At 41.9% G+C, this 27,750-nt stretch overlaps 1 protein-coding gene across 1 annotated transcript in view; it reads left to right on the top strand.

The window, feature by feature from the left end:
• The first annotated feature begins 6,615 nt into the window (after positions 1–6,615).
• Positions 6,616–27,750, top strand: part of LOC130743253 (protein transport protein SEC23 C) — a 30,252-nt gene continuing 9,117 nt past the window's right edge. Inside the window, exons 1-7 of the mRNA XM_057595418.1 lie at positions 6,616–7,491; positions 7,598–7,771; positions 9,278–9,439; positions 11,108–11,250; positions 12,797–12,872; positions 12,947–13,122; positions 13,215–13,296. Coding sequence (XP_057451401.1) covers positions 6,766–7,491; positions 7,598–7,771; positions 9,278–9,439; positions 11,108–11,250; positions 12,797–12,872; positions 12,947–13,122; positions 13,215–13,296 — 1,539 coding nt within the window. The 5' untranslated portion in view covers positions 6,616–6,765. The remainder of the gene's footprint in view (positions 7,492–7,597; positions 7,772–9,277; positions 9,440–11,107; positions 11,251–12,796; positions 12,873–12,946; positions 13,123–13,214; positions 13,297–27,750) is intronic.

The raw sequence follows: 27,750 nt of genomic DNA, 5'->3' as shown, positions 1-27,750 counted from the left end.
CATATTTTATCCTACCTTGTCCTTGGCCACATTACAACCTTTAAAAGACCTTTTTGATCTTCATGTGCATGTGTTTTTGATTGTTGATGTTAGCGTCTTGTCAAGCCTATGGTAGTGTTTGTTCTCATGAAGTGCCTTGAGCGTAAACACAAACCTTAAACACTTGAGTGTAAACACTTTGAGAGCATAACTTGTGAGGTTCTATCATCTTTGTTCTCACCTCTTGGTTTGATTGGTTACTTTACATGCTTGGATGTTTGGGTGATATTCATGGATTTCTTGTCTCTTTGATTCTTCACTTGATTTTGCCCATTTCTCTACATTTCCTAGGATTCATTGTTAAGTATGTGATCTTTTAGGTTATTGCATGATTCACTTCCAGTTACAGATTGGTTTTCATGTTCTTAATTCTTTATTTTGCCCAGGAGTGCAAAAGGCTAAGTGTGGGGGTATTTGATGAGCATTATTTTACCCATTTTATATAGCCTTAATTTGTCATTATTAATGATTATTCGTAATTAATTGACCTTGCTTGACAGAGATTTCTATTATTTGGTCTAATTACGTTTATTCTTATTTTCAGGTTTTATTTGACATCAAGGGCATTTTGGAGATTTGCGGAATGAAGATTTGATTGTGCTGGAGTGAAGATTGTATTTTAGGAAATATTAGGATTTAATTTCGGAATAAATTGAGTTTGATATCTTTCAGATTCAAACTTATTTAGGTTGTTATTTTAAAACTCTATCTTTAGGATTTGTTAGGATTTGATTTTGATATCTTTTAGGATTTGATTTTGATTAGGTTTTGTGATCTCAGCTCCTATTTAAGGGTTTGTGCTGAGAGAACCTTTTTACCTTCTACATTATTATTTTATGCAATTTCGAATTTCAGTAATTATTAGAGTTCTGCTAGGGTTTATGCTTTTAATCCCTATTCTCTTCTCCAAAATAATTGTTGAATTCGCCCCATCCATGGAAGGCTAATTTCCTTCGAACGAATTCCTTTGCAAAGTATATCGCGCTCTTGAGGTATAGTGCTTAATAGAATTCAACTGATTAGTTTTCTTCATCTCTAATTCTGGCTTAGGTTTGCTTAATTCCTTATGTTCATGAAATAGAAGATGATGTATGATCGCTTAGTTCATATTAGGGCGTAAAGGATTCTTAATCGCTTAGTTTAGGAATCTGTGAATTAGTTATCGCTTAGTTAATTAATTCTCACGAACTAGGAAACTAATAACAAGAATTGATCTTTAGATACCCGTGATTGAGCAGCGATATACTGAACGAAGGGATTCGTCCGTCTTTACTTATCATATTAATCTGCTTTTACTTTCTGTTAGTATTTTTAAACTGAATCACAAAACCTCCCCCAGTGTGTGTGCGTTTGTTAGTATTAATAATATTGAGTCTTTGTTGAAACGATAATCCTTGGGAAACGACCTAGGAGTCACTTCCTAGTTTACTACAGTTTTCTAATTTAATTATTTGTATCGGGTACGGCCTCGATCAGACACCCGGAAATCGGGGCGTTACATTGTGGTATCAGAGCTTGTCGAGTCTTTCGGGAGTCTTTGGGGAATAGGTCTTCTGTGCTAGGTTGTGTGACTCTGCAAAGAGTAAAAAATTGATTGTCTGCCGAGCGATTTTCGTTCTAATTGGTTGTATTGTTACTTGATCATATGGAATAGTTTTCTAGTGCTATCGTATGGTTAGGACTTACTGTTTGCTTAGGGTAACAGACGGTGGTGAACACGAATCAGTTAGCTGAGATGATGGCCACTATGGCCCAGGCAATGACTAATCAGGCGAACGACAACGCTTATAGGCGTGCTGCAGAGGAAGCGCGTGATCAACACCAGCGTCAGAGGGAGGTGACTCTGGATCAGAACAAGGGGCTGAATGACTTCAGGAGACAGGATCCACCTAAGTTCTCGGGTGGTACTGACCCGGACAAAGCGGATCTCTGGATTGAGGAAATAGAGAAAATTTTCTGTGTGCTGCAGACTGCTGAGGGAGCCAAGGTGGGCATGGCAATCTTTCTGCTTTTGGGCGATGCTGAGTACTGGTGGAGGGGCGCCAGAGGGATTATGGAGGCAAACCATGTGGAGGTGAACTGAAACTCGTTTCGTGCTGCTTTCCTAGAGAAATATTTTCCTGATAGTGCTCGCGATGAGCGTGAGGCACAGTTTCTGACTCTTGGTCAGGGAAGTATGTCTATTCCAGAGTATGCTGCTAAGCTGGAATCTTTGGCCAAACACTTCCGATTTTTCCACAATCAGGTTGATGAACCCTACATGTGCAAGCGCTTTGTGAATGGGCTGAGGGCTGACATTGAGGACTCAGTAAGACCGTTAGGGATTGTGCGATTTCAGGCATTGGTTGAGAAGGCTACAGAGGTAGAACTGATGAAGAACAAGAGGATGAACCGTGCTGGAACTAGAGGACCAATGAGGTCGGGTTCTCAAGACTACCAGGGGAGAGGTAAAATCCAACAGAGGAAGCCGTATCAACATCCGGAGGGGAGAAGTTTTACCCCAGGATCTTATAAGCATTTGACTACTGCCACTCCAGGGGCAGGAAGCCAATCAGCACACTCAGAGGTGACCTGTTTCAGGTGTGGAAAGACCGGACACTATGCTAATGCATGTCTGAACCAAGGGCCTCGATGTTTCAATTGCTACCAGCCAGGGCATTTGGCCGTCGATTGTAAAGCACCCAAGGTGGAGCCAACTATTAATGCTGTGAAAGGAAAGCATTCAGCTACAAGGGGGAGAGTTTATGTCATGAACGTTGAAGGAGCTGAGGGGTTAGCTGGGGGTGAGCGCAAGAACGATGGTAACCTTCTAAATATTCCTTTTGATTTCTAGTATAGTATACCCTTCATTACTCTAGTAGTGTGTGCAACACACCTAACTTGCTCTTACTGTCGAGCTTCGACCTTATAGTTATTACACCTACTAAGAATTTATTTGACTGCTGCTCGTGTTTTAACTATAGAAGTTACACGAGGTTTAGAATAACACGCTAAGCCTAGAAAGTAGTATTGCACCGATGCGATTATAAGGAAGCCAGAAGCTGAAGAAGGAATCTTAGAGAGATTCCTGATGGGTAGTATACGTATTATGTTGAGGGTGTGTGGTTCCGTATCAGAATCGTTGAGGATAAAATATCAGGATATTTGTGACTACTGGATGATAGGAACTCATTGACTGTTCCAGTGGGTTTTTTCTAAATTTCCACCTTCGATGTATTAGGCCTGATCAACTTAATATTGAGGGGGTGATATTCGGAATCACAGCTGGCAATGGACTTTGATAGAATGATGTGTAAGATGAATTTGAATTGATCGAGGATTAGTCGGGTTTGGGAGGAAAGTTCGTGTTAAGTAATTGATTTTCTTTGGGAAGGAGTTGTCGTTTTAAGAAATGAATATTCATTTAAGAAGTGTTGGAGAGTTAAAGGATATTAGAAGTCCAAACTTAGTGAAGGTTTAGATTATAAGCTAATCGATTTGATCACGAACGCGTGAGACGTGAAGTCTTGTCAAGTTCTGATCGAGAGACTAAGTATTGGATTGATTGGAGGATGATCAAGTTACAGAAAGGAAAGTGTTAGTATTAAGATGAATACTTGAGGTTTTTATATTTGGACAAATTTCGTAGAGTTTAAGAGTGAATGGAACTTTGTTATGGATTTCGGTGATGCATGCTAGAGTTAGCAAGTGAATTTTGCTAAGTTGAATGAGAATCCTAGGGTTAAGATTGACTTTGGGAGTTGAAAATCATGTACGAATAAGAGATTTAGTGGTGTTAGCATTTACAATTGTAGTTAAACCTCAGAAAGTTGAAGGATCGGATGATAAAATGACTAGTTAAGACCCTTGAGGTATAGTTATGATTTGATCTTCTAGAGGATAAGTCTCGATTTATGCGAAGTGTTAGGGATTTCAATAAGTGTAAATTGGTTTGAGTGAGGAAAGTTTTGAGGATGAAGACGATAATAATGGATTGTTAGATATTAAGATGAAGATTAGCTTATAAGTTGTTGATAAGTTGATGTTAAAGGGAATAAGTTTTGTGAAGGACAAGAAATGAGGACTTAAATCGAGTTTTAATTCGAATAGTGTCTGAGTAGAAGTTTGATTTCTTGGTGATCGTGCGGATAGTTGCAAAGTTGGAGGTGTTTTAATGGACTAGCAGTTTCCAAGGGGATAGTTCGTCTAGGAGTTACCGAACGATCATGAGTGAAGATCACGAGGACAAGTTGAACATTCACTCTAGAATGGCAGAGATGTACCGAGTTTAAGAAGAATTTCGGACGACCGAACGTAAAGAAGCAAGTGGTTAAAATTGTGCGACTGCACGGAGTGTCAACTAGTATTTTTTCAAACAGAGACCCGACGCAATTGATCGAGCCAGACAACATGGAGTTGGAAGATGTTTTGTCTTCTGAGACGTCGCCAGTTAGCATTGGGAATAGAAGAGTTAAACAGTCAAGGGGAAAACAAATTGCTTAAGTGAAGGTTATGAGGAACAATGACACAAGCAATACTACATGAGAGTTAGAAGAGAAGATCAAGGAACAATATTCAGGACTCTTCGCGTAACCCTAAGTTTCGAGGACGAAACTTTCTTTTTGGAGGGTAGTATTGTAAGACCCAAATTTCAGAACTTGGATTTTGGTACGAATAACGGGAGCGCCTTGGCTTTGTTTGTATGTCTGTGTTTGGGCGGTCGACCTGCTGCCAGCCGTTCTACAGCTGGTTCGTCACTCAAGGAGGACCAGGAGCGTAATGACCATTACTGAAGTTTCGACGAGGACCCGGACTGAATGCATAACCAGATGAGGGTCGATGATGGAAGTATAGGGTATGGAAGGTTGGGTGTTAGTGTCATAGCTCTGATTTTCATTTCTTATTTTGGGGCAGGGTAGGTTCCCGACTATTAGCTTTTTGTGTGGTTCTCTTCCATGAGGATCACAGGCAGTTTGTCGGACGTAGGAGGTCCTTTGGAGGCCGTTTTGGGCTGACTTACTTTCTTGGAGGACTGTATTTATAAAACTTATGACCCTGACTATATAGGTCGCACTTATTTGCCTGTGGGCACTACTTTCAGTTACTTGGTGATACTTTCCGTCACTTGAGGACACTCGTGACCATGTTTTTAGTTACAGCGAGGACTGTACTTATATTGTGCATTAGTCGCTGTTAATCGCGATTGGGTTGAGTCTTTATTTCGACAAGCCTTTTTATTTAAAAAAAAAACGAAAAAAAATATACCTGCTTTTCCGCTTTATTTTATTTATGAGTTACTAAAGTGACACCCGGAAATCGGGGCGTTACATAAACCACTTTAATCAACTCTACTCACTTTTTACTCCAACCCAGCAACCCTAAAAAGTTTCTTAAATGGACCCCACAATATACCTTACCTTTTTATATTTTTATTATTTATATTTCATTTTAATTAATTCTTGTTTTTTATTATTTTTTAATCATTAAATTTGGAAGAGAAACTTTGAACAAAGTTTGGAGCAAAGTTGCTTGTTATGTGGAGAAACTTCATTTTCTGCAACAGTTAAAAAACTTTATTTCAGATGACATGTCACAAATAAACTTACAAAATTTCTTTGTTGTAGGTGCTCTTAGTTTCTGTTTTATTTTAGCCCATGTACCAAAAAAAAAATAGGCTGAAAAAGAGATTCAGGTCGGGGTGAGTAGGGGTGGAAATAGGCCAGGCGGTTCGTCAAGGGCCTATGGCTTGGCTCGTTAGAGGCTCGGCTCGTTTATTAAAAAGGCCAGGCTAAGGCTTTTTTAAAAGCTTGACTAACTAAAAAGGTCAGACCCAAACTATTAAAAAAGCCTATTTGGCCTAACAGGCCGGCCTATTTATATATTATTTGATTTTTTTTTAAACTGATGTATACTTTAGTATAAAACAAAACCCTAAGTTCCTACCCTAACCTAGATTAGAAAGGTTCCAGATATATTCAACATGACACATCATCAACCGCACAAGACGCAGGGTGCAGCCGGCCACCACTGCCGGTCTGCTGCTGCCAAGTCCACCTCTCATCCAAACCGCAAGTCACCACTCACTACTGCCGTTTTACAAGAATTGCAGGTGTCTATTTTTATTTAAAAAGAAAGTGCAATGATATATAAAAAACTTATTAGCCCGTCAGCCTAATGACATTCTTTTAATATAATTGTATGTTAAATATGCTTTTAAGCATGCTTGTAGGTCAGGCCAGGCCTTAGAAAAGGCCAGATCAAGCCGTAAAATTTGGCTTATTGATAGGCAACAGACCAGGCTTGACCCACAAAAAGAGAATGCAGACCAGACCTAGGCCACGCAAAGCTCGGCTCGGCCCGGCCTATTTCCACCCGGGGTGAGGTTCTATGAACTTAATTTGAAACCCAGCAATGATATATACACACCTCATTTTTTAAACACTTCATTTCCACCTATTTTTGTTTCTATCTCTCTCATCTTATCATCTATCACATCTCATACTTTCTCTCTCTTACTTTTTCTTTTCTTCCTATCTCTCTCCTCCTCCATCTCTCTCCAAGCTGCTGTCAACCTATAATTATTCTTTGAAACCGGTTGCTGAACATGGGCATATGAAAGTTGTGGATTAAGTTGGCCAAATCTATTCTAGTGTTGAAAGTCCTTGCTGATCAGCGTGGTCACCAAACAGCCGAAGAGGAACTGAATTTCATTCCTCTTTCTTCAAATCCTCGAACTCGCTTCTAACAATGGCGGAATTCGTAGATCTCGAATCCCAAGACGGCGTGCGCATGCCGTGGAACGTGATCCCCGGCACCAAGCAAGAGGCCACGAACGCCGTCGTTCCGGTGGCGGCAATCTACACTCCCATAAAGCACTTTCCCTCGATGCCCGTCCTCCCTTACACCCCGCTTCGCTGTCGCACGTGCCGCTCCATCCTCAACCCCTTCTGCATGGTCGACTTCGTCGCCAAGATCTGGATCTGCCCCTTCTGCTTCAACCGCAACCACTTCCCCCCTCACTACGCCTCCATCTCCGACGACAACCTCCCCGCCGAGCTCTTCCCCCACTACACTACCGTCGAGTACGATTCCCCCTCCGACACCTCCCCGCACGTGCCCCCCGTCTTCCTCTTCGTCATCGACACGTGCGTCATTGAGGAGGAGATCGGCTTCCTGAGGTCCGCCGTCTCCCAGGCCGTCGAGCTCCTGCCGGAGAATTCCCTTGTCGGACTCATCACCTTCGGGACCTTCGTCCATGTCCACGAGCTCGGGTTCGGTCTTGTCCCCAAAACCTACGTTTTCAGGGGCTCCAAGGACGTTTCTAAGGACCAGCTGCTCGAGCAGATGAGTTTCTTCGCAAAGAAGCCGAAGCCGGTGGTTGGTGTTGTCGCTGGCGCACGGGATGGGCTCTCGTCGGAGAGCATTAAGCGTTTCCTGCTTCCCGCGTCCGAGTGCGAGTTCGCGCTCAATTCGGTATTGTTAAAATTGTTGATAAGTTGAATTGTGTGAGTTCTGGTCTGGTTGGCAGGTTTTGGAAGATATGTTGAGTTGTGTGTGGGTTTTTACTTTTTGTTGGCAGGTTCTGGATGAGCTGCAGAAGGATCCGTGGCCGATGCCGGGTGATCAGCGGGCGACAAGGTGCACAAGCACGGCTTTGAGTATTGCAGCCAGTTTGCTGGGGGCCTGTGTTCCTGGTTCCGCGGCAAGAATCATGGCGTTCATTGGGGGACCCGCGACTGAAGGACCAGCTCCTGTAAGTGTTTCTCATAATACTCATGTGTATGCATGACGATTGAAGGGGTGTATGTATCTGGTGAGGGTTTGAGAGATATTAACCTTGACTGTATAAAATTATTTAATCATGGTCAAGATTGCTTTACTTAAATCTTATCTTAACCATCCATTTTTGTTGTAAGCAATACCACTAAAAGTCTTTTCTTATTTGCTGGGGTTGGTTACATGGAACAAATTGGTCAAGATTAATTCCTCTAACGAGAGCCAGCTCTGACTTGATATGTTGCACATATCTGTATAGCTTGCCAAAATTGTATATAATGTACTGCTTACATATATGATAATTCTTGAGTCCCATGTTGTGAAAATCGGGATTCAACGTGGGATCGGAGAGGGGGTGCAATATCGTAAATAATAGAGTCGTTAATCAGATTGTAAAATTCTACCCGAAATGTAAAAATATACATAAACATATATATATTCATAAAAAATATCATGTAAATCCTATCATTAAACTAAAGTTGAAATAAAAATTCATAAGATTAACACTCAAATAAGTCGTAAACTAAAATCCATAACCACAAGTGTACGCTAACATGAAAGTAAAACACAAAAGAAGAAAAGAAAACAATAAATGTCCAGTAACAGTGACCAAGTTTCACCAACAGAGGGAAAAACTTGCATCCCCTGTCAGAAGCTCTGACCAGATCTCATGGGAAAGAGATTATGCAACTGATTACACAACCGATTCAGCTCGGAACATGGGTGCGAGAGCGTAAAATTGTGGTACATCTTGAATGTATGATCCTACAGATCTCACGGGAAAGAGATTACGCAACCAATTCAGCTCGGAACAGGGGTGTAGAAGCGTAAAATCGTGGGATTTTAAGATTTTGCTAACATTTCTTGAGTCATATATTTTAGTTTTCTGAGGGTGAAATATGACGAGTTGTTGACTGCAAGCAAGAAGTGGTGGTTTTGTGGTGCTCATGATCTTTCATCTTTTAGATTGTTGGGTGCCCATGGCTGATAGTCTTAACCCAACGTGCGGAAATATTGGTTCTTTAGGGGACTATCATTTTCTCCTGCTGACTGGGGCCTTGTTTTGGGGGTGGTGGTGCTGTAACATTGTTTGGATATCAATACCCTTTCTGAAGTACTTTATGGCTCAAAGAAAATAGATTGAGAGGTATTGTTGTAAGAGGAAAAATGATTTCATTCTATTCAAGTATTGCATGGGTACAAGTTTTTATAGTGAGGAAGGCTTGCATAGCAAGCTAAGCCATGATAACTAACACCTATCTTACTGGTGCTGGCATGTGCAAACTAATTTCTGTTTATTTAATGCTTATAAGTTACAAATAGAAAACTAAAATGAGATAAAATAAATAAGCATACTACAGGAATCGACATTTACTTTGACTGGACTTTTAGGAACATACTTTTACGTATCTTTTACTTCATCTTGTTTAATTGGTTGATGAAACTCAGCTGATTCTCTCTTATGAACTGTTGTATACTGTAGATTGTATCCAAACAACTTTCTGAACCAATTCGCTCCCACAAGGATCTGGATAAAGATTCTGTGCCATATTACCATAAATGCGTGAAATTCTATGATGGACTTTCAAAGCAGCTTGTACATCAGGGTCATGTACTAGATCTCTTTGCTTGTGCTCTTGATCAGGTAATGTTTTAACTTTTTTTCTGCTGACCATTTGTGGTTTGTACACAGCATTCTGTGTTTATAAGTTGACCAATGAATGTCTCTGTTTTCCTCCCAGAGAACTTTTAACTTTTCAATACTTTTTCAAGCAGAGTTTTTAGATAACTGTCCAACTTCCAAGTTCCAAGTACATCCAGTGTTATAAGAATTTTTAATGATGGTTTAAGCTGTAAATAATTTCTTCCTATTTTTCAATATATTCATTTTTTCATTGGAATGTATGTAGATATTTCACATATATTTCACATATATGTCTAATCTTCTTGCACTAATTTCCTTCCATCTATTTTCAGTAATTTTCAAAAACACATTGAACGTAAAATATGAGCATCATGCTGAATCAATGCTCCAAATAGTAGCAAGAATTGGATGTTGCATAAAATCTTGGTCTCTTTACTTGTACTAAAATCACTAATGCTTGTAACCAAGAATTGATCCAAGGACCTGACATTTAAAAAAGGGTAAACCGTAAACAATGTTTGCCATGAAGAAACAGTGACAGAACAATGTGGAGTGACTATCTGGATCAATCGCCAAAATAACGTTTTGCTGTTCTTCAGTCTTTAAATACTGCTCAGAACAACAACAAAGTTGTTGGTATCAGTTAGTAGTTAAAGCTTTTTCCCACTTGGTGGGCTGACTATATGGATAAACTTACATCATAGTGTCATACTATGAATCATGTCTAATAACAGATCATTTACCTGTGGCTCTCAACTCTGAAAAAGAGGATTCTAACCAGTTCGCTCTTGTTAATAATATTTTATAATGATAAGTTATTAGTAAACAAAGATAATATGAAACATGTAAGTGGAATTATTTATCATTTTTTTTTCTGTCAACATATCTATACATGACCAAGTCATTCTTCCACTGTTTTCATATTTTAGGAGGATTTCTGATCTCCTTTGTTTGTAATACTCTCATCTATTAAAAGATTCTAATTTTAACACAAGAGACTAATCTCACCTTGGTCTGACTTAGCCGGCTCGTAGGATTTAATTCCAAGATCGGCTAGGGCCCGCAGTGGCTTCACGTTGATGGAGGCCCTAGGGTCGATTTCTACCCGCGGATTTTTTTTTTTTAAATTTTATGAAACTTATTTAAAGCAACCCTTATAATGAGCGGTCAGTGTAATGCTGCCTACCATTGATAACTAGATTGTCCAAGTTCTAAATTTCTAGTCAATATTGGACCTCGCACAGACCCTCATCACACGTAGGACTGGACGAGATCGGAAACTTAATATTTTATGGAAATTCCCTCATGTCCATCATGGGATATCTACCGGACACGATTTTCTCTTGAAATAACTGTAGGGTAGGTTGACTTCATTAATTTTATCCGGAACAACTGTGGCCAGGTTGATTCTTGAATTTTAAACTTCTAAGGATTATCTATCTTGGGTGGCCGGATAACAGTGGATCTAGGGTAGACTTTGATACCATATTAAGAGTTTGTGTTAGGCTTAACTCTATCCCAAGAGCTAGCTTAGGGGCGAGGATTGCTCTGCCCTATATAAGAACTTCTTTACCACATTTTAGTCAATGTGGGACCTTAGCATATTATTCTGTATAATTTTTTTATATTTGAAAATCTGAAATTTCTGCTTTATACTTTATCATCTAGGTTGGCATTGCTGAACTTAAAACTGCTGTTGAAAGGACTGGGGGCCTTGTTGTACTCGCGGAGAGTTTTGGCCATCCAGTATTTAAGGAATCACTTAAACGTGTTTTCCAATCTGGTGATTATGATCTAGGCCTATCTTCAAAGTAAGTTGAAGTTTTTTTTAATGATATATGGATATTCTTGAGTTAATTGTGTTTGTTGCATGTGTGGTAAAGACAACCTACTGGATCATAAATTTATTATTCTTACGTAAGTTTCTATTACGTAAGTAGTGCATAGGTACATTTGTTTAATAAGGGGGTGTTTGAAAGGGCTTTTTTAGAGCTTATTGTATGTAAGGTAGTTAAAATCAAGATTGGCGATTGAAATTCATAATCAAAATCCGTATACCATAATAATGTCGTGCTTAAGCTATATAAAGTATTGGATAACATAACGACTCTAAACATCAAGTTTTTGACTACTTACAAGTCACAAAACTTAAAAACTAAAACTGAAAAGTATTTAGTAATATCCTAGTTCTGGAATGTAGATGTCTAATCTAGCAAATGTCCGAAGTCATGATCATAAGGATCCTCCATCTGATCCTCATCTTCATGTCCTTCAACTTCATCATCCAAATTCTTCCCAACTAACCATCGACTCCCACATCATGGGCCACAACTCGTAAGTCGTAGCGTTAAACTCTGAGAAGATGCCGAACTAGAAAGAACAAGAAAGATGTCGACAACACTGCATAGCACGTTGGGTATGGCTATGAGCAAGGTTGTTAGACTCGCGAGTTAACTCGCTGACTCGGTAGACTCGCGAGTCTACATAGGAAAAACGAGTCGACTCGCTGTCAGACTCGTTTTCTGGCCTGACTCGGTCTGACTCGGCCTGACTCGGTCGAGTCACCGAGTCAAGTTTTTTTTTTTTTTTTTTTTTTTTTTAAGTTAAAAAATCCCAAATTTATTAAAAATCCCTAAAACTAAACCTATTTTCAACCTCTATCGCGTTCCTCTTCCTTCTTTGCTTCAAAAAATCTTGGATGCTCTTATAATTAGATTATATGTTTGTATTTATTCTTCATGTGACAAGGTTATACTTAGTAAATTTTCATTTCTGGTAGACTCGAGTCTCGTCGAGTCTACGAGTCGAGTCTACGAGTCGAGTCTACCTACCCAAAACGAGTCTGCTTAGACTCACGAGTCTGACAACCTTGGCTATGAGTAACTGGTTCACAGTATCACATTGATACTGGTTAGGGCATTCTTTCTCAATTGTGTTTTCCCTTTTCAAACTTGGTACCAATTCTAACACTTCATCTGTTATTTACGTGGGATAACAAATAAAAAATAATCAAATAACATCAATTCCATTAATTGCATGATATTTTGAACAAGAAATTTGACATCAGAGGAGTCTCCCATTGTAGATTTGTCAAATAGTCACTACCAGATTAGGATTACCAAAACCAAAGTTACTGGGATAGTATGCTTAATTCTGTGGCATCTCAATCCAGAAATACATGATTTCTCAGGCTAACTAAATTAGTTAAGGTGTGAGAGGTTATGTAGTACCTTATGTCTACATCCGAAAAAACCCTTAACCCAACCCGTAGGTATGTTTCCTAACCAAAAGAAAATCAGTTAAGCTGAGGAAGAATTTGATCATTACTTTAACCTTTATCTTAAATTCTTTTTGCAGTGGAATATTTGAGATAAACTGCTCTAAGGACATTAAAGTCCAAGGAATTATTGGCCCATGTGCATCTCTTGAAAAGGTATATCTAAAAGCTTTCTTCTATCCTTTTTTGTAAATAGAAAAAGATTCTTAGCTGCTTCTTTGTGTCTCCAGAAAGGCCCATTATGCTCAGATGTTGTTATTGGTCAAGGAGGTACAAGTGCATGGAAGATGTGTGGCCTTGACAAATCAACATCATTATGTCTGTTTTTCGACATTGTGAGGAAGGAAAGTCCTGATGCTACAATGCAGTCCACAAGCAATCAATTTTTCTTCCAATTCTTGACATAGTATGAAAGCCATCTTCGTGCACCTCAGAGTGATTTGTTTTATGTTAATGTAGATGAAATATTTCTCACTCATTACAGATATTTTGCTTCAGTTATCAGAATAACAGTGGGCAAATGAGATTTCGAGTTACCACCCTTTCACGTCGATGGGTTGCTGGACCAGGAAGCGTGCAGGTAAGCTTTCATCTGCTTATTCATTTAATTCTTTTGATCACCATTATTACTATGACAACAATTCATTTGAACTAGTAAGGAGCCCGTGCCTTGCACGAGTTTTTTTAACTTTAATATATTAAAAATATTATTTTCTAAAGTTTATATTGAATATCATATTACTCAATAACAGTAAGATGCTTTAATAATTGCATTAGTAATATATTTCTTATAAAAGTATATTTCTATAATTAGTAATTATCAATTAAAAACAATAAACTAAGTTTCTATTTATACTTAATATTTCAAAATAACAATTTTCAATGGACGGAAATAGTAACTTTCTTAACCACTTTATTAAGTTCATATTATAGTTATAGCTATATGAAAAAGGAGAATATAATATAAAAACAAACTAAATAAAACCCTAATATAAAAATCAAGAATCAAATACAAAAGGGGCAAAACACCATACGTTAAAAGTCACTTCAGTTAGCATAAAAAAATAACCACTGAAGTAATTTATAAAGAAAATACTTCAAGGAGTCAGAACTTACTAAGAACCAATATATAGTGTACTCTCGGATTACCAAGCATTATAATCAATAGGTTATTTTTCCAAATATTTAGTAAAATTTACATGACAAATCTTCTTTTAAATAACTTATTATTTAAATTTTGTCAACGGACTAAAAATTATAAACATTCAAAATGATTGAGATGCTTTAATTCAGAATGAACATCATTACCGAATAGCACCTGAAAGTAAGTTGTTCTTTTTTTATGTTCTGTCCACGAAGTTCCTGATGAGCATAGACCTCCAATTAAGAAGGTGTATGAAAGAAGAAACAAGAGGAAAGCCACAGCTTAGTGTGTCTGTTATAGTTAGTTGTTCTGTTAATATACAGCTGGCATAGTTAGTTGTTTCTGTTAGAGTACAGCTGGCTATTTCTGTTATAGTTGTATTCTGTTAGCATTACAAAAGTAGTATAAATAAGGGAAAAAGGGAAGTTACAGGTAGTTATTCAGTTAGTTGGGATTTGGGGAGAGCTTGGACTCTCGAATATCCAGAGGGGGAAGCTTGGGATAACTTCCGCCAATGTGTACTGTGAAGCTCTGGTTCTCAGTTGAGAATCTGAGTCTCTGTTTTTCAATACAAACTATGTTCTAATTTCTGTGTTCATCAATAGTAGTATAAATAAGGGAAAAAGGGAAGTTACAGGTAGTTATTCAGTTAGTTGGGATTTGGGGAGAGCTTGGACTCTCGAATATCCAGAGGGGGAAGCTTGGGATAACTTCCGCCAATGTGTACTGTGAAGCTCTGGTTCTCAGTTGAGAATCTGAGTCTCTGTTTTTCAATACAAACTATGTTCTAATTTCTGTGTTCATCAATTTGGTATCAGAGCTCCATCACGAGTTGATGCAATTGAGAGGTTGATCGAGGCTATAAATCGCGACCGAGAGGAAGAGCGCAGGAATTGTGATGAGTCGCGACAGATCCGGGAAGAAGATCGCAGAGAGCGCGCGATGGAGAGAGAACGAGTGGAGGAACGATTCCGCACCTTGGAGGCAATTGTGGATCCGCTGTTGAGAAAATTCGATGGCGAACGTGCGGAAGGAGGAAGCGGCGAGCGTCGGCTGTTGAAAACTGTAAATGAGAAAACTGATTAACATTGATTTGTAAAAGCTACAGATTCAAGAGATTACATCAGTATTTATAGAAGAGCACTTAGCTTGTTGATCAAGCTAACAATCCTAACTGATTCTGTTATGACAGCTGTTATGACAGCTCAGCATAACTAACTATGACAGCTCACAATAACTAACACTATAGCTGACTGCATACACAGTCAGCAAGCTAACTAACAGTAGCTTCTCTTACACGTTACATAGTGTACTCTAATAGACCCCCCTAAAACTCAAGGTGGCGAGGAAAGGATTTTCTCAGCCACATGGAGTTTGGAACGAAGAAGCTCAAACCGGGTTGGAGAAAGAGCCTTGGTAAAAATATCTGCAAGCTGGTCTTCAGAAGGAATATGGTGAACAAAGAGAGAGCCATTCAGCACCTTTTCCCTGACAAAAAAGATATCAAGCTCCATATGCTTTGTTCTGGTGTGCAGAACAGGATTGTGTGTTAAAGCAACAGCCCCCATGTTGTCACAGAAAACTCTAGGAGGAGAAAAGGGGACCTTGAGCTCTTGCAACAAAGATTGTATCCAAAGTAACTCAGCAGAAGTATTGGCAAGGCTCCTGTATTCAGCCTCAGTATTGGACCTAGCAACTAAGGTTTGCTTTTTGGAACTCCAAAACACCAAGTTAGGGCCAAAAAACACACAAGATCCTGAGGTGGACCTTCTGTCATCAGGGTCAGAACCCCAATCAGCATCACAAAATGCAACAAGAGGAACTGTAGAGAACAAGGAACAAGGCTTGAGGTGAAGACCATGATGAATAGTACCCTTAAGGTACCTTATAATACGTTTGACAGCCTTCCAATGATCTTCTAAGGGCTGGCTAAGAAACTGGCAAACTTTATTCACAGCAAAACTGATTTCTGGCCTTGTTAGAGTAGCATACTGCAGGGCACCAACAATGGACCTGTACAAGGTGGGATCTGCAAAATAATCTGACCCATACTTGCTCAACTTGGCACCACCAATCATAGGAGTAGAAATACCCTTTGCTTCCCCCATTTCAGCTCTTTCAAGTAAATCATGTATGTACTTGGTTTGAGTCAAAAGCAAGGACCTATCTTTCAAGTGATGAACCTGAACTCCAAGAAAATAATCAAGCTGGCCCAGTTGCTTCAGAGAAAATTCAGAGTCAAGATTCTGCACTACTTGCTGTACCAAAGGCAGAGAATTGCCAGTAATGATGATATCATCCACATAAACAAGAATGTAGATGACTGAACCTTTTATGTAAAAGGTAAACAAGGATGGATCACACTTGCTAGGTGTGAACCCATACTTAACTAATGCTGACTTTAACCTTTCAAACCGTGCTCTAGGGGCCTGTTTTAGGCCATAGAGAGCTTTGTGTAGCTTACACACAAGTGTAGTATCTGAATTCTGAAAACCAGTAGGTTGAGTCATATAAACCTCCTCTTGGAGAGCTCCATTAAGAAAGGCATTATTCACATCTAATTGGTGAATATGCCACTGCTTGGTGATGGCCAAAGTGAGAATAAGTCTGATTGTAATAGGTTTGACCACTGGGGAAAACGTCTCTGAATAGTCAAAGCCTTTAACTTGATGATATTCTTTGGCAACAAGCCTAGCCTTATACCTATTAATGGTTCCATCTGCATTCTCTTTAATTCTAAATACCCATTTGCATCCAATAGGCTTCCTATCCTTAGGAAGAGGGACCAAAGTCCAGGTACCATTAGCCATCAAAGCATCATATTCTGCCTGCATTGCAGTTTGCCATTTGGGATCCTTAAGAGCCTGTTTGGTAGTTGTTGGTTCTGCCTGAGTAAGAAGCAAGGTGGGGAACAATCTAGGCATGACAATGCCAGACTTGGCCCTTGTCTGCATAGGGTGAACATTCCCAACTGGTTGAGGAACAGAACCAGCAGAAGAAGATGTAGATGACTGATGTCCTTGGGCTGCTGAACCAGAAGAAGCTGATGGCAAGGGAGAATGCATGGGCTGCTGCTGAACAGAAGAAACAGTCTTCATTGTGCTCAGGAGAAGGTGCAGAAATAGCAGCAGCAGTATTAGGTTGCTGAATGTGTGCAGCAGCAGGTATGAGAGGAATAACAGAAGACAATCCTTGTCCAGAAGTTGCACTCTCATTAGGATTAAACAGTGCATGATAGGGGTATGTAAACTCATCAAAAATAACATCCTTGGAGATGTATATCTTGCCTTCATTGTCCATGCACTTGTAACCCTGATGTGTAGAAGAGTATCCAATAAACACACAAAGCTTGGATCTCAAAGACAACTTGGAGTGAGTATAAGGTCTGAGATGTGGATAACAGGCACAGCCAAAGACCTTGAGAAGCTTATAATCAGGTTGCACCTTGAAGAGCTTAAAGTAAGGACTAACATTGCCCAAAACTGAGGTAGGCAATCTGTTGATGAGAAACACAGCTGCAAGGAAAGCATGATCCCAAAACTGATATGGCAATTGAGCATGGGCCAACAATGAGAGACCTGTTTCAATTATATGGCGATGCTTGCGCTCTACACTACCATTTTGATGATGTGTGTAGGGACAAGTAAGCCTATGAACAATCCCTAACTTAGTGAAATAGGGTGTTAATGGCTTAAATTCTGTTCCATTATCAGTTTGAACTGATTTAAGTTTTAAACTGAATTTTAACTCAACCATGGCTTGAAACTGAAGGAAAACAGAACATGTATCAGACTTCTTCTTAATGGGAAAAATCCAAGTAAAGCGAGAATAGGCATCAACACAAGTAAGAAAGTATGAAAATCCACAAGAGGACTCAATGGAAGCTGGTCCCAATAAATCAGCAAACACAAGTTCCAAAGGAGAATTATAAACAGTACTAGAAGAATGAGAAGGTAGTCTATGTGATTTAGAGAGACAACAAGCTGAACAACTAAGTAGAGCTGAATGCAAAGCCTCATGATGAGGATGTCCTAGTCTAGAGTGCCATAAACCATAAGAGGTTGGGCATACAATAGGAGAACTAGGAATTGAAGACTCTGTACTAGGCCTAGAAACATCAGAACTAGGTAAAACAGCAGATAAAGCAGAAACTAGAGCAGAAACAGCAACTGGAGACAAAGGAGCAGAAACTGGAACTGAGGACTCCTTAGTACCTTGAAGGAGATGGTCTGTACAGACCATCTGGACCAACAGTACCTTGAAGGAGAATCCTAGAGGTGGCTTGACATTTCACAACACAAAAGGAAGAGTGAAATTCAAAATACACATTGTTGTCTTTAGCAAACTTGCTTACACTGACAAGATTTTTGGTTATATTTGGAACTAAAAGAAGGTTTTTAAGAGTAAGAGTGGTTCTAGTGTGATATGGAGAAGGAAAGGAAGCAGAACCTATAGAGAGAATTGGCAAACCTTGTCCATTCCCCATAAGAATGTGATCATTACCAGTAAGGGAAACACTGTCTGAAATCACTGAAGCATCATTGGTAACATGATGTGTAGCACCAGAATCAGGAAACCAGGTGCTTAAGTTTGCTGAAGCAGAGGAAGATACCACAGTTGAGGGTGGTCCAGTGAGCATAGCTTGTGGAGGTCTTGCTACTGAGTTTCCAGGCCTTGGACCACTACCTGAAAATTGAGAGTAAGGTGCATTGTTCCACTGTGAACCAGCAAAGGGATGAAAACCAAACTGCTGTGAAGAGTGCCCCATGCCAAGTCCAAGACAAGAGAAAAAACCAGGAAAGGATGCAACATTGTTAAAATGCTGGCCAAACTGTGTAGGACTTCCAAATTGTGAAGGACCACAGTAAGGAGAAAAACCAAACTGAGGCATCATAGGGAAATTAGGAAAATTCATGCCAAAACCAGAGTTCATGCCAAACATGCCAGGAGACGAGGGAGAAGAAGATCCACGGTGGTAGCATATACTGGCATCATGACCATATTTAGAGCAAATCTGACATTGTACCTTGCCTCTTCCGCGACCACCGCCACGTTTATCGTAGCCTCCACGAGAAGAGTTACGACCACCGCCACGTCCATCGTAACCGCCACGACCACGCGAGTCAGTGTAGCCAACGCGATCGCCACCACGATCATCATAGGAACGTTCCTCGTAAGAGGAATCAACTGAACTGGAAGCGTAATTCACTTCCGACGCTGCAGGCGATGGTGTCGACGGTGGAGCAGGCGTCGCCGGTGGTGGCGACACCTGAGATAGCAGCGCTGACGGTGGATTCGCGTTGAGCTGCCGCGAACGAGCGCGATCCAAACGCGCTTCATGAGCGATGATCATCGCTTCGATTTGCGAGATCGGACTTGGCAAATCGCGATTGTACACGATCGTCTGAAGATGACTATAGTCATCAGGTAGGCCATCGAAAAGCGCTTCCAGATGCTCGCGATAAGAAACCGGATCACCAATGGTGATCAACGCATTAACAATTGACTTGATGCGTTTGAGATAATCAGAACAAGTTTTCGATCCCTTGGAAATAGAACGAAGCTCAGATCTGAGTTGCGTGGATTGCGCAAACGAGTGTGCTTTGAAGAAATCAAGCACTGCTTCCCAAACCTGCCATGACTGAGAGCAATTCACCACTGTAGGAAGCACAGTTGGTGAAAGAGAAGAAAGGAGCCACGTGAAAAGCGCTGAATCCTGCTGCTCCCAAAGCTGATATGCAGGATTTTCGACTGCATTCACACGATCTTCGTCACTGAGAAATCGTGGTGGAACATCAGGATGATCAAGAAAACTCTGCAATCGGTGAGTTCTCACGATCCCTTCCACATGCTGCTTCCACGAGAGAAAATTTGTATCTTCAAGGTAAGCTTGTGAACCAGAGCGGAAGAACTCAACGATGGTTGAACCATTGGAACTGGAATCTCAGGAACTTCACCAGCCATGGTGATGAAGAAGAAGAAGAGAAAAAAAAAGTGAGAGATCTCAAGGATCACACCACGCTCTTGATACCATGTTGAAAACTGTAAATGAGAAAACTGATTAACATTGATTTGTAAAAGCTACAGATTCAAGAGATTACATCAGTATTTATAGAAGAGCACTTAGCTTGTTGATCAAGCTAACAATCCTAACTGATTCTGTTATGACAGCTGTTATGACAGCTCAGCATAACTAACTATGACAGCTCACAATAACTAACACTATAGCTGACTGCATACACAGTCAGCAAGCTAACTAACAGTAGCTTCTCTTACACGTTACATAGTGTACTCTAATAACGGCGAGGGGAGGAGGAACGAACGATGAACGGCGGAATCGTAGGAGGTGACAGGGAAGCGCACGATGAAGAGGAGCGAACACCACGCGCTGGGAATTCACAAGCAGAGCGTTGGAGAAAGCTTTGAAATTCCGGTGTTTCAAGGTGATGAAGATGCCTATAGTTGGATCCATTAATTGGAAAGGTATTTCTGATTGAAAGGAGCGAAGGAAGAAGAGAAGGTTCAGGCTATCTTGGTAGCACTGGATGGAAGAGCATTGAGCTGGTACCGGTGGTGGGAGACTTGCAACGTAGTCACTTCTTGGGACAAGTTCAAAGAAGCATTACTGGAACGGTTTCAGCTCACTTCTGCATCAAGTCCTTTTGCTGCATTGTTGGCTCTTAAACAAGAAGGAACTGTAGAGGAATTTGTAGCACAATTCGAAAGATTTGTAAGCATGCTTTGAGGGGTTGAAGAAGAGCATTACATGGACATTTTTGTTAATGGACTCAAGGAGGAAATTGCAGCAGAAATCAAGCTCTATGAGCCTAGCTCCTTGACAATCATGGCCAAGAAAGCTCTGATGGTGGAGCAGAAGAACCTGGCTGTAAGTAGAGCTGGAATCAGCAGTACCAGCAGGTATAATTCTTCCTATACACCACCTTTTAAAGCTACAACATGTTAGAGGTGGTGATCCAAACGGGTCATTAGTCCACAAGAGAGCTGGGTCCAAGGAGTGGAAAGTATATTCTAGAAGGGGCAAAGAGGGAAATGGCAGCATAACTAACTAACAGATAGCTAGTAAGAGAGAGAGAGAGGAAGGATGATTGTAGCTCCCATAATATAAGGGAATGAAGAGTGAGGTTGAGAGGTATCTTTGAGAATCCTAGAGTATAGAGATGAGTAGGAAGCAGTGAGCTTCCTATAGGAGCTGAGCTCTGGTCAGGATAGGAGAGACTACTCCCTTTTTGTAAATTCCCAATTCCATTAATAAGCAATCTATTACATATTCAGTCCTTTCTTTGTGTTTCTGTATTTCTTTGTTGAGGTTCTCAACAAATTGGTCCGACCTGTCGGATCTGCTTACCGGAACCAGTGAATGCCAGCTCGAAAATCCAAACACACGACTATTCCGATGGAGGCAAAAATCGATGCGTTAGAAGGAGAGCTTGCAGAGATGCGCACTTCGTTAGCGGCTGTTACTACGGCCATAAAGGATAAAGGATCTGCCGTCGTCGTTGGTGGCGATGCTGGAGCAATCGCTGGGTAAATCGCTGCAGGGAGAAGACGCGGGCCATCCTCGCGATAAGGGAGAAAGCTCTGGAGTAAAGATCCTCTATCAAATAGGGGAGAACGTGAGTGAACAGAGGTCATAACACTTGCACAGAGAAGCATTGTCAGAGTTCCGTCAATCCATCAAGAAGGTGGAGCTGCCGATCTTCGACGGCAGAGACCCGGCGGGGTGGATCTCACGCGCGGAAGTGTATTTCCGTGTCCAGGAGACGTCACCGGAAGTCAAAGTCAGCTTGGCCCAATTGAGCATGGATGGGCCAACAATCCACTTCTTTAATGCCCTGCTTGAGACGGAAGTTCCCCTAACATGGGAGAAGCTTCGAGAAGCACTTATGGAGCGCTATGGTGGCCACGGTGACAGCGATGTTTATGAACAATTGACGGAGTTGCGCCAGAAGGGAATAGTAGAAGAATACATAACAGAGTTTGAGTATTTGATTGCTCAGATTCCGAAGCTTCCTGAGAAGCAATTTCAAGGGTACTTTTTGCACGGTTTGAAGGAAGAGATACAGGGCAAAGTGAGAAGCATGTCAACCATGGGAGGAATAAGTCGATCTAAATTGCTGTTGGTAGCTCGCGCTGTGGTGAAGGAGGTAAGAGGGGAGAGCGGGTCGGGTTACGCCCGGAGCGCTCGGTTCACAGGTTCGGGTTCGAGGACCGGGTCAGCTGATACGGGTCGCCCCGGAGGAACATATTGGGTTTGGGTCAAAGGTATGAAGGAGAATGGACCGGCTAACACTAAGCCGGTTTTTAACGGCCCAAAGGGGGATCCAAAAATAACAACGGAGCCAAGAAGGCCAGGCCCACGCGATAGAGGTTTTTCTCACCTCACCTATCACGAGCTGTTGGAACGTAAACAAAAGGGCCAGTGTTTTAAGTGTGGTGGACCTTTCCACCCTATGCACCAATGTCCAGATCGCCAGCTCCGCGTGTTGTTGGTGGAAGAAGGCGACAACGACCCCGGAGAAGGGAATGTCTTAGCCGTGGAGATGAACAAGCCGATGACAAAATCGACAGCGAACTCAGTGTGATGACCCTGTTCAATCTCGGTAACAACCAGGAGCAGCCTCAAACCATGCGATTGCAAGGGAGAATCCATGGAGTTCCTGTGCTGGTCTTGGTGGATAGTGGGGCTACCCGCAATTTCATCGACCACAGGGTAGTCCAACGGATGGGATGGGCAACTGAGGAAACGCCGCGCATGTCAATCAAGTTGGGAGATGGGTATCAAACCCATACCCAAGGACGGTGCAAGCAACTGGAACTGGAAATGGGAGAATATCACCTCAACTGCGCTCCTTACCTATTTGATTTGGGAGGTCCTGACGTGGTATTAGGGATCGAATGGTTCAAGACGCTTGGAGACACCATCGCCAATTGGGGAAAACACACTGAGTTTCTGGAGTGGTACACAGTGGGTCAACCTCCAAGGCTTAAACGACGGGAAGAAACCCATGGCGGCTTTGCAAACGATCCTTCGCAAGACAGGAGTGAGTAGCAGAGGAGTTCAAAGACTAATCGAGCGATCTCCAGCTAGAGAAGCTAGTTCCCAGCAGTTGACAGTTGTGCAACAAACACGCTTACAGGAACTACTGGACAAGTATGCTCGGGTTTTTGAGACTCTAGGAGGGCTACCACCAAGTAGGGGTAGAGAACATTGTATCAATATTAAGTAGGGTCAAGGTCCTGTCAATGTCAGGCCCTATCGCCACCCACATATGCACAAAAATGAGATAGAGAAACAGGTCCAAGAGATGTTGACTGCTGGAATAATTCGACCAAGTTCAAGTGCCTATTCGAGCCCCATCATTTTGGTCAAGAAGAAAGATCAAACTTGGCGAGTGTGTGTGGATTATCGGGCATTGAACAAGGTACCCATCCCTGATAAGTTTCCCATACGTGTCATTGAAGAATTGCTGGATGAATTGAATGGTGCTTGCTATTTTTCCAAGCTTGATCTTAAGTCAGGGTACCATCAGGTGCGCGTAAGGGCAGAAGACGTGCACAAAACAGCCTTTCGAACCCATGAGGGACATCACGAATTCATGGTAATGCCGTTTGGCCTCATGAATGCCCCTTCGACATTTCAAAGCCTGATGAACGATGTGTTCCGTCCAATGCTGCGAAAATGAGTCCTCGTCTTCTTCGACGACATCTTAGTATATAGTAAAGATTGGGCTTCACATATCTTCCACGTGGAGAGCGTCCTGCAACTCCTCCATCAACATAGTCTCACGGCAAATAGGAAGAAATGCCAATTTGCACAGAGCTCGGTGGAATATTTGGGCCACTTAATCACGGAGCATGGGGTGGCTGTAGATCCAAACAAAGTAGCGAGTGTTGTTGACTGGCCAGTGCTAAAAAATGTCAAAGGTGTGCGCGGGTTTCTGGGTTTGATCGGGTATTACCGGAAATTCATTCGCGACTATGGTAAAATTGCACGACCTCTCACAGACTTGACAAAGAAGGATGCATTCCTATGGGGACCAGAAGCTCAACTTGCGTTTGACCAATTGAAGGACAAACTCGCCACTGCTCCGGTATTGGCTTTGCCGGATTTCACAAAGGAATTCTTGATTGTGTGCGACGCTTCCGGTTGTGGACTAGGAGCAATATTGATGCAAGGCAAGAATCCTATAGCTTACTACAGCAAAGCTTTAGGCCCTCGGAACTTGGCAAAATCAGCATATGAGAAGGAGTTAATGGCCGTGGCTTTAGCAATTCAGCACTGGCGGCCATATCTGCTGGGAAGAAGGTTTGTGGTTTCAACGGATCAGAAAAGCCTCAAGGATCTGCTCAACCAGAAGATTGTAACTGGCGGTCAGCAAAATTGGGCTGCAAAATTGTTGGGCTATAACTTTGATATTGTGTATAAGCCGGGAAGATTGAACAAAGGGGAAGACGCTTTATCTCGTATTGGGGAATATGGGGAAATCAAGTCGCTGACTACCTTTCCTTTGTGGGATGACTGCCAAGTCGTTGCTGCAGAGATCCAACAAGATGATAAGTTGAAGAAAATAATTACTGAACTGCAAGCAGACCCTGCATCCCACCCAGATTTCAGTTACTAGCAAGGAGTCCTTTTATATAATGGTAGGTTGGTTCTTCCTCACAATTCCTCTTTAATTCCTCTGATGCTGAAGGAATTTCATTCCACACCTCACGGTGGCCACTCTGGCTTCTTGCACACCTACCGACGCCTTGCCGCGGATCTCTATTGGGTGGGCATGAAAAATACGGTGCAAGAGTGTGTTCACGGTTGCGATATTTGCCAAAGGCAGAAGTATCTGGCCTCATCACCGGCTGGGCTTCTGCAGCCGTTACCGATACCCAACCAAGTTTGGGAAGATTTGTCGGTTGATTTCTTTATTGGGTTGCCCAAGTCCAAAGGTTACAAAGCAGTCATGGTAGTGGCGGAGCGTCTCTCAAAATATTGCCATTTCATCTTGTTGAAACATCCCTACACAGCTAAGAGCATTGCAGAGTTGTTTGCCAAAGAGGTTATACGTCTACATGGTGTTCCATTGTCAATCGTCAGCGATAGGGACCCGGTGTTCATGAGCCATTTCTGGAAAGAGACATTCAGGTTGCAAGGGACACAGCTAAAGATGAGTTCCGCTTATCATCCCGAGTCGGATGGTCAAACGGAAGTAGTTAACCGCTGTCTAGAGACATCCTTGCGTTGCTTCTCAGCTGATCAGCCCAAGACTTGGGCCACATGGATCCATTGGGCGGAATATTGGTTCAATCCCACGTATCATTCCGCCCTCAATGTGACTCCCTTTGAAGTGGTTTATGGCCGCAAGCCACCTGTGATCACTCGTTGGGGACTTGGTGAAACGGGCGTTGAAGCGGTACAGCGGGAATTGATTGACAGGGATGAGGCGCTCCGTCAGTTGAAGGTGCAGCTTCTCCGTGCCCAGGATCGAACGAAGACCCAGGCTGATGCCAAGCGTGTGGAGAAGTCCTTCACCGTTGGAGAGTGGGTCTTCGTCAAGCTCCGTGCGCACCGCCAACAATCTGTGGTTACTCGTGTCCATGCCAAAGCTTGCAGCTCGTTACTATGGACCTTACCCCGTCGTGGCACGCGTGGGCACCATCCCGTATAGACTGCAGTTACCAGAAGGGTCGCGTGTGCATCTGGTTTTTCACGTGTCCTTATTGAAGAAAGTTGTGGGCAACTACACTGTGGAAACTGTCCTTTCTGCGCAACTGGATGGCGAAGGGCCTGATATGATGAAACCTGAGGAAGTTTTGGCCACTCGTGTGGTTAAGGAACAAGGTGAGACTATCCAACAACTGTTGATCAAGTGGCTAGGCAAGGCTGCGGAGGACGCGGCATGGGAAGATGCGCTCACCATCCAAAGTCAATTCCCAGAATTCAACCTTGGGGACAAGGTTGCAGTTACAGATGGGGGCATTGTTAGAGGTGGTGATCCAAACGGGTCTTTAGTCCACAAGAGAGCTGGGTCCAAGGAGTGGAAAGTATATTCTAGAAGGGGCAAAGAGGGAAATGGCAGCATAACTAACTAACATCTAGCTAGTAAGAGAGAGAGAGGAAGGATGATTGTTGCTCCCATAATATAAGGGAATCAAGAGTGAGGTTGAGAGGTATCTTTGAGAATCCTAGAGTATAGAGATGAGTAGGAAGCAGTGAGCTTCCTATAGGAGCTGAGCTCTGGTCAGGATAGGAGAGACTACTCCCTTTCTGTATATTCCCAATTCCTAATAAGCAATCTATTACATATTCAGTCCTTTCTTTGTGTTTCTGTATTTCTTTGTTGAGGTTCTCAACACAACATTTCATAAATCTGTGCAAATTGACACTGGACAAAAGAGTGGGGGAGGTAGTGTAACTCAGGGCACAGTGCAATCTTCCAGTGGTAGTGTTAATGAGAGGGTAGGAGGTAAGGCAGAAAGGGGTGGGGTTTACAGAAAACTCACTGGGGAAGAGATGAAAGAAAAGCTGAGAAGAGGAGAATGCTTTAAATGCGATGAAAAGTTTGGACCAAACCATATTTGCAAGAATAAGCAACTCAGGGTTATGTCATTGGAGGATGAAGGTGAGGAAGAAGAGATTGAAGCCTTACTCTAACAGAAGATATTGAGGAAGTTATGGAGTATAAGCAGTTATCACTCAATAGCATCCAAGGGATTTCTTCAAGAAAATCTCTTTAAGGTTTGGGGAAATTTGAGAGGGACTGCCATAGTTGTGCTCATAGACTGTGGAGCAACACATAATTTCATCTCTCAAACCTTGGCAAGGGAAATGGAGTTGCAAATTACAGAAACCCCTTCTTACACAGTGGAAGTTGGGGATGGACATAAAGTGAAATGCAGTGGGGGAATGTAAGGATGTTAGTGTGCAGATCCAAGGGTTTATGGTAACACAAGATTTATTCTTGTTTGGGTTGAGAGGAGTGGATGGTGTGCTTGGTTTGGAATGGCTTGCAGGGTTGGGGGACATTAAAGCCAATTTTGAGGAGCTAACCTTGAGGTTCAAACTGGGAAACAACAAGGTAGTACTCAAAGGGGAGCCTGAATTGTTGAAAAAAGGAACTTCCATGAATGCACTGGTTAAGGCCATTCAACAGCAAGAAGAGGGATATGTTCTCCAATATCAAATGTTGGAAAAAGAGGACACTCCAGAGTTGTTGAAAGCAGTCTTGGCAGATTTTCCAGCACTGTTTGCAGCACCTACTGACCTGCCCCCTCAGAGAAGAAATGGCCATGCAATACATCTTGTTAGGACCTAGAAAAATGGAAGAAATAGACTAAAGTAAACCGGTATTATTTCCTGAGGTTATGGTGAAATCACCAAGAATCAGTGTAGCAGTAGTTACAAATAGAAGAAGAATAAACAAAAAGATAGCAGAGGCAAATTAGAGAGTGCCTCTATTCTCTCCCAAGTCCCAAGCCTAAACCCAATTCAAGCCTAACCCCTCTCTCACACAAAACATGCTTATATAATCCCCAATCTCTCTCAACCTTCTCTCTCTTTCACACTCCTAGCACCCTGAAGATACTGCCACATCAGCTTGGTAGTTATCACTAGTGGGAATCAATTTTATTCCCCCTTCTACCCTTCCTAACAAATACCTTAGCAATACTAAGGCTACTACTATTAAGGGTTCCTATCATCTCTCCCTTCCTAAAAAACATCCTTGTCCTCAAGGATGGAGGTTGGAAACATTCCTTCATGGCTGCCAAGGACTCCCATGAGTTGTCAAAATCAGGTAGGGTCCTCCACTTCATAGGCGCTTCCCTATCTTCCTGCTGTCCAGATCTTGAAGCCAGTAGATGCTCAAGTTCAGGTTG

The sequence above is a fragment of the Lotus japonicus genome, chromosome 3 (genome assembly GCF_012489685.1).
Source record: "Lotus japonicus ecotype B-129 chromosome 3, LjGifu_v1.2".
Classification (NCBI taxonomy): domain Eukaryota; kingdom Viridiplantae; phylum Streptophyta; class Magnoliopsida; order Fabales; family Fabaceae; genus Lotus; species Lotus japonicus.
Note: the sequence above shows the minus strand (reverse complement) of the source record. Positions and strands in the feature narration are given on the sequence as shown.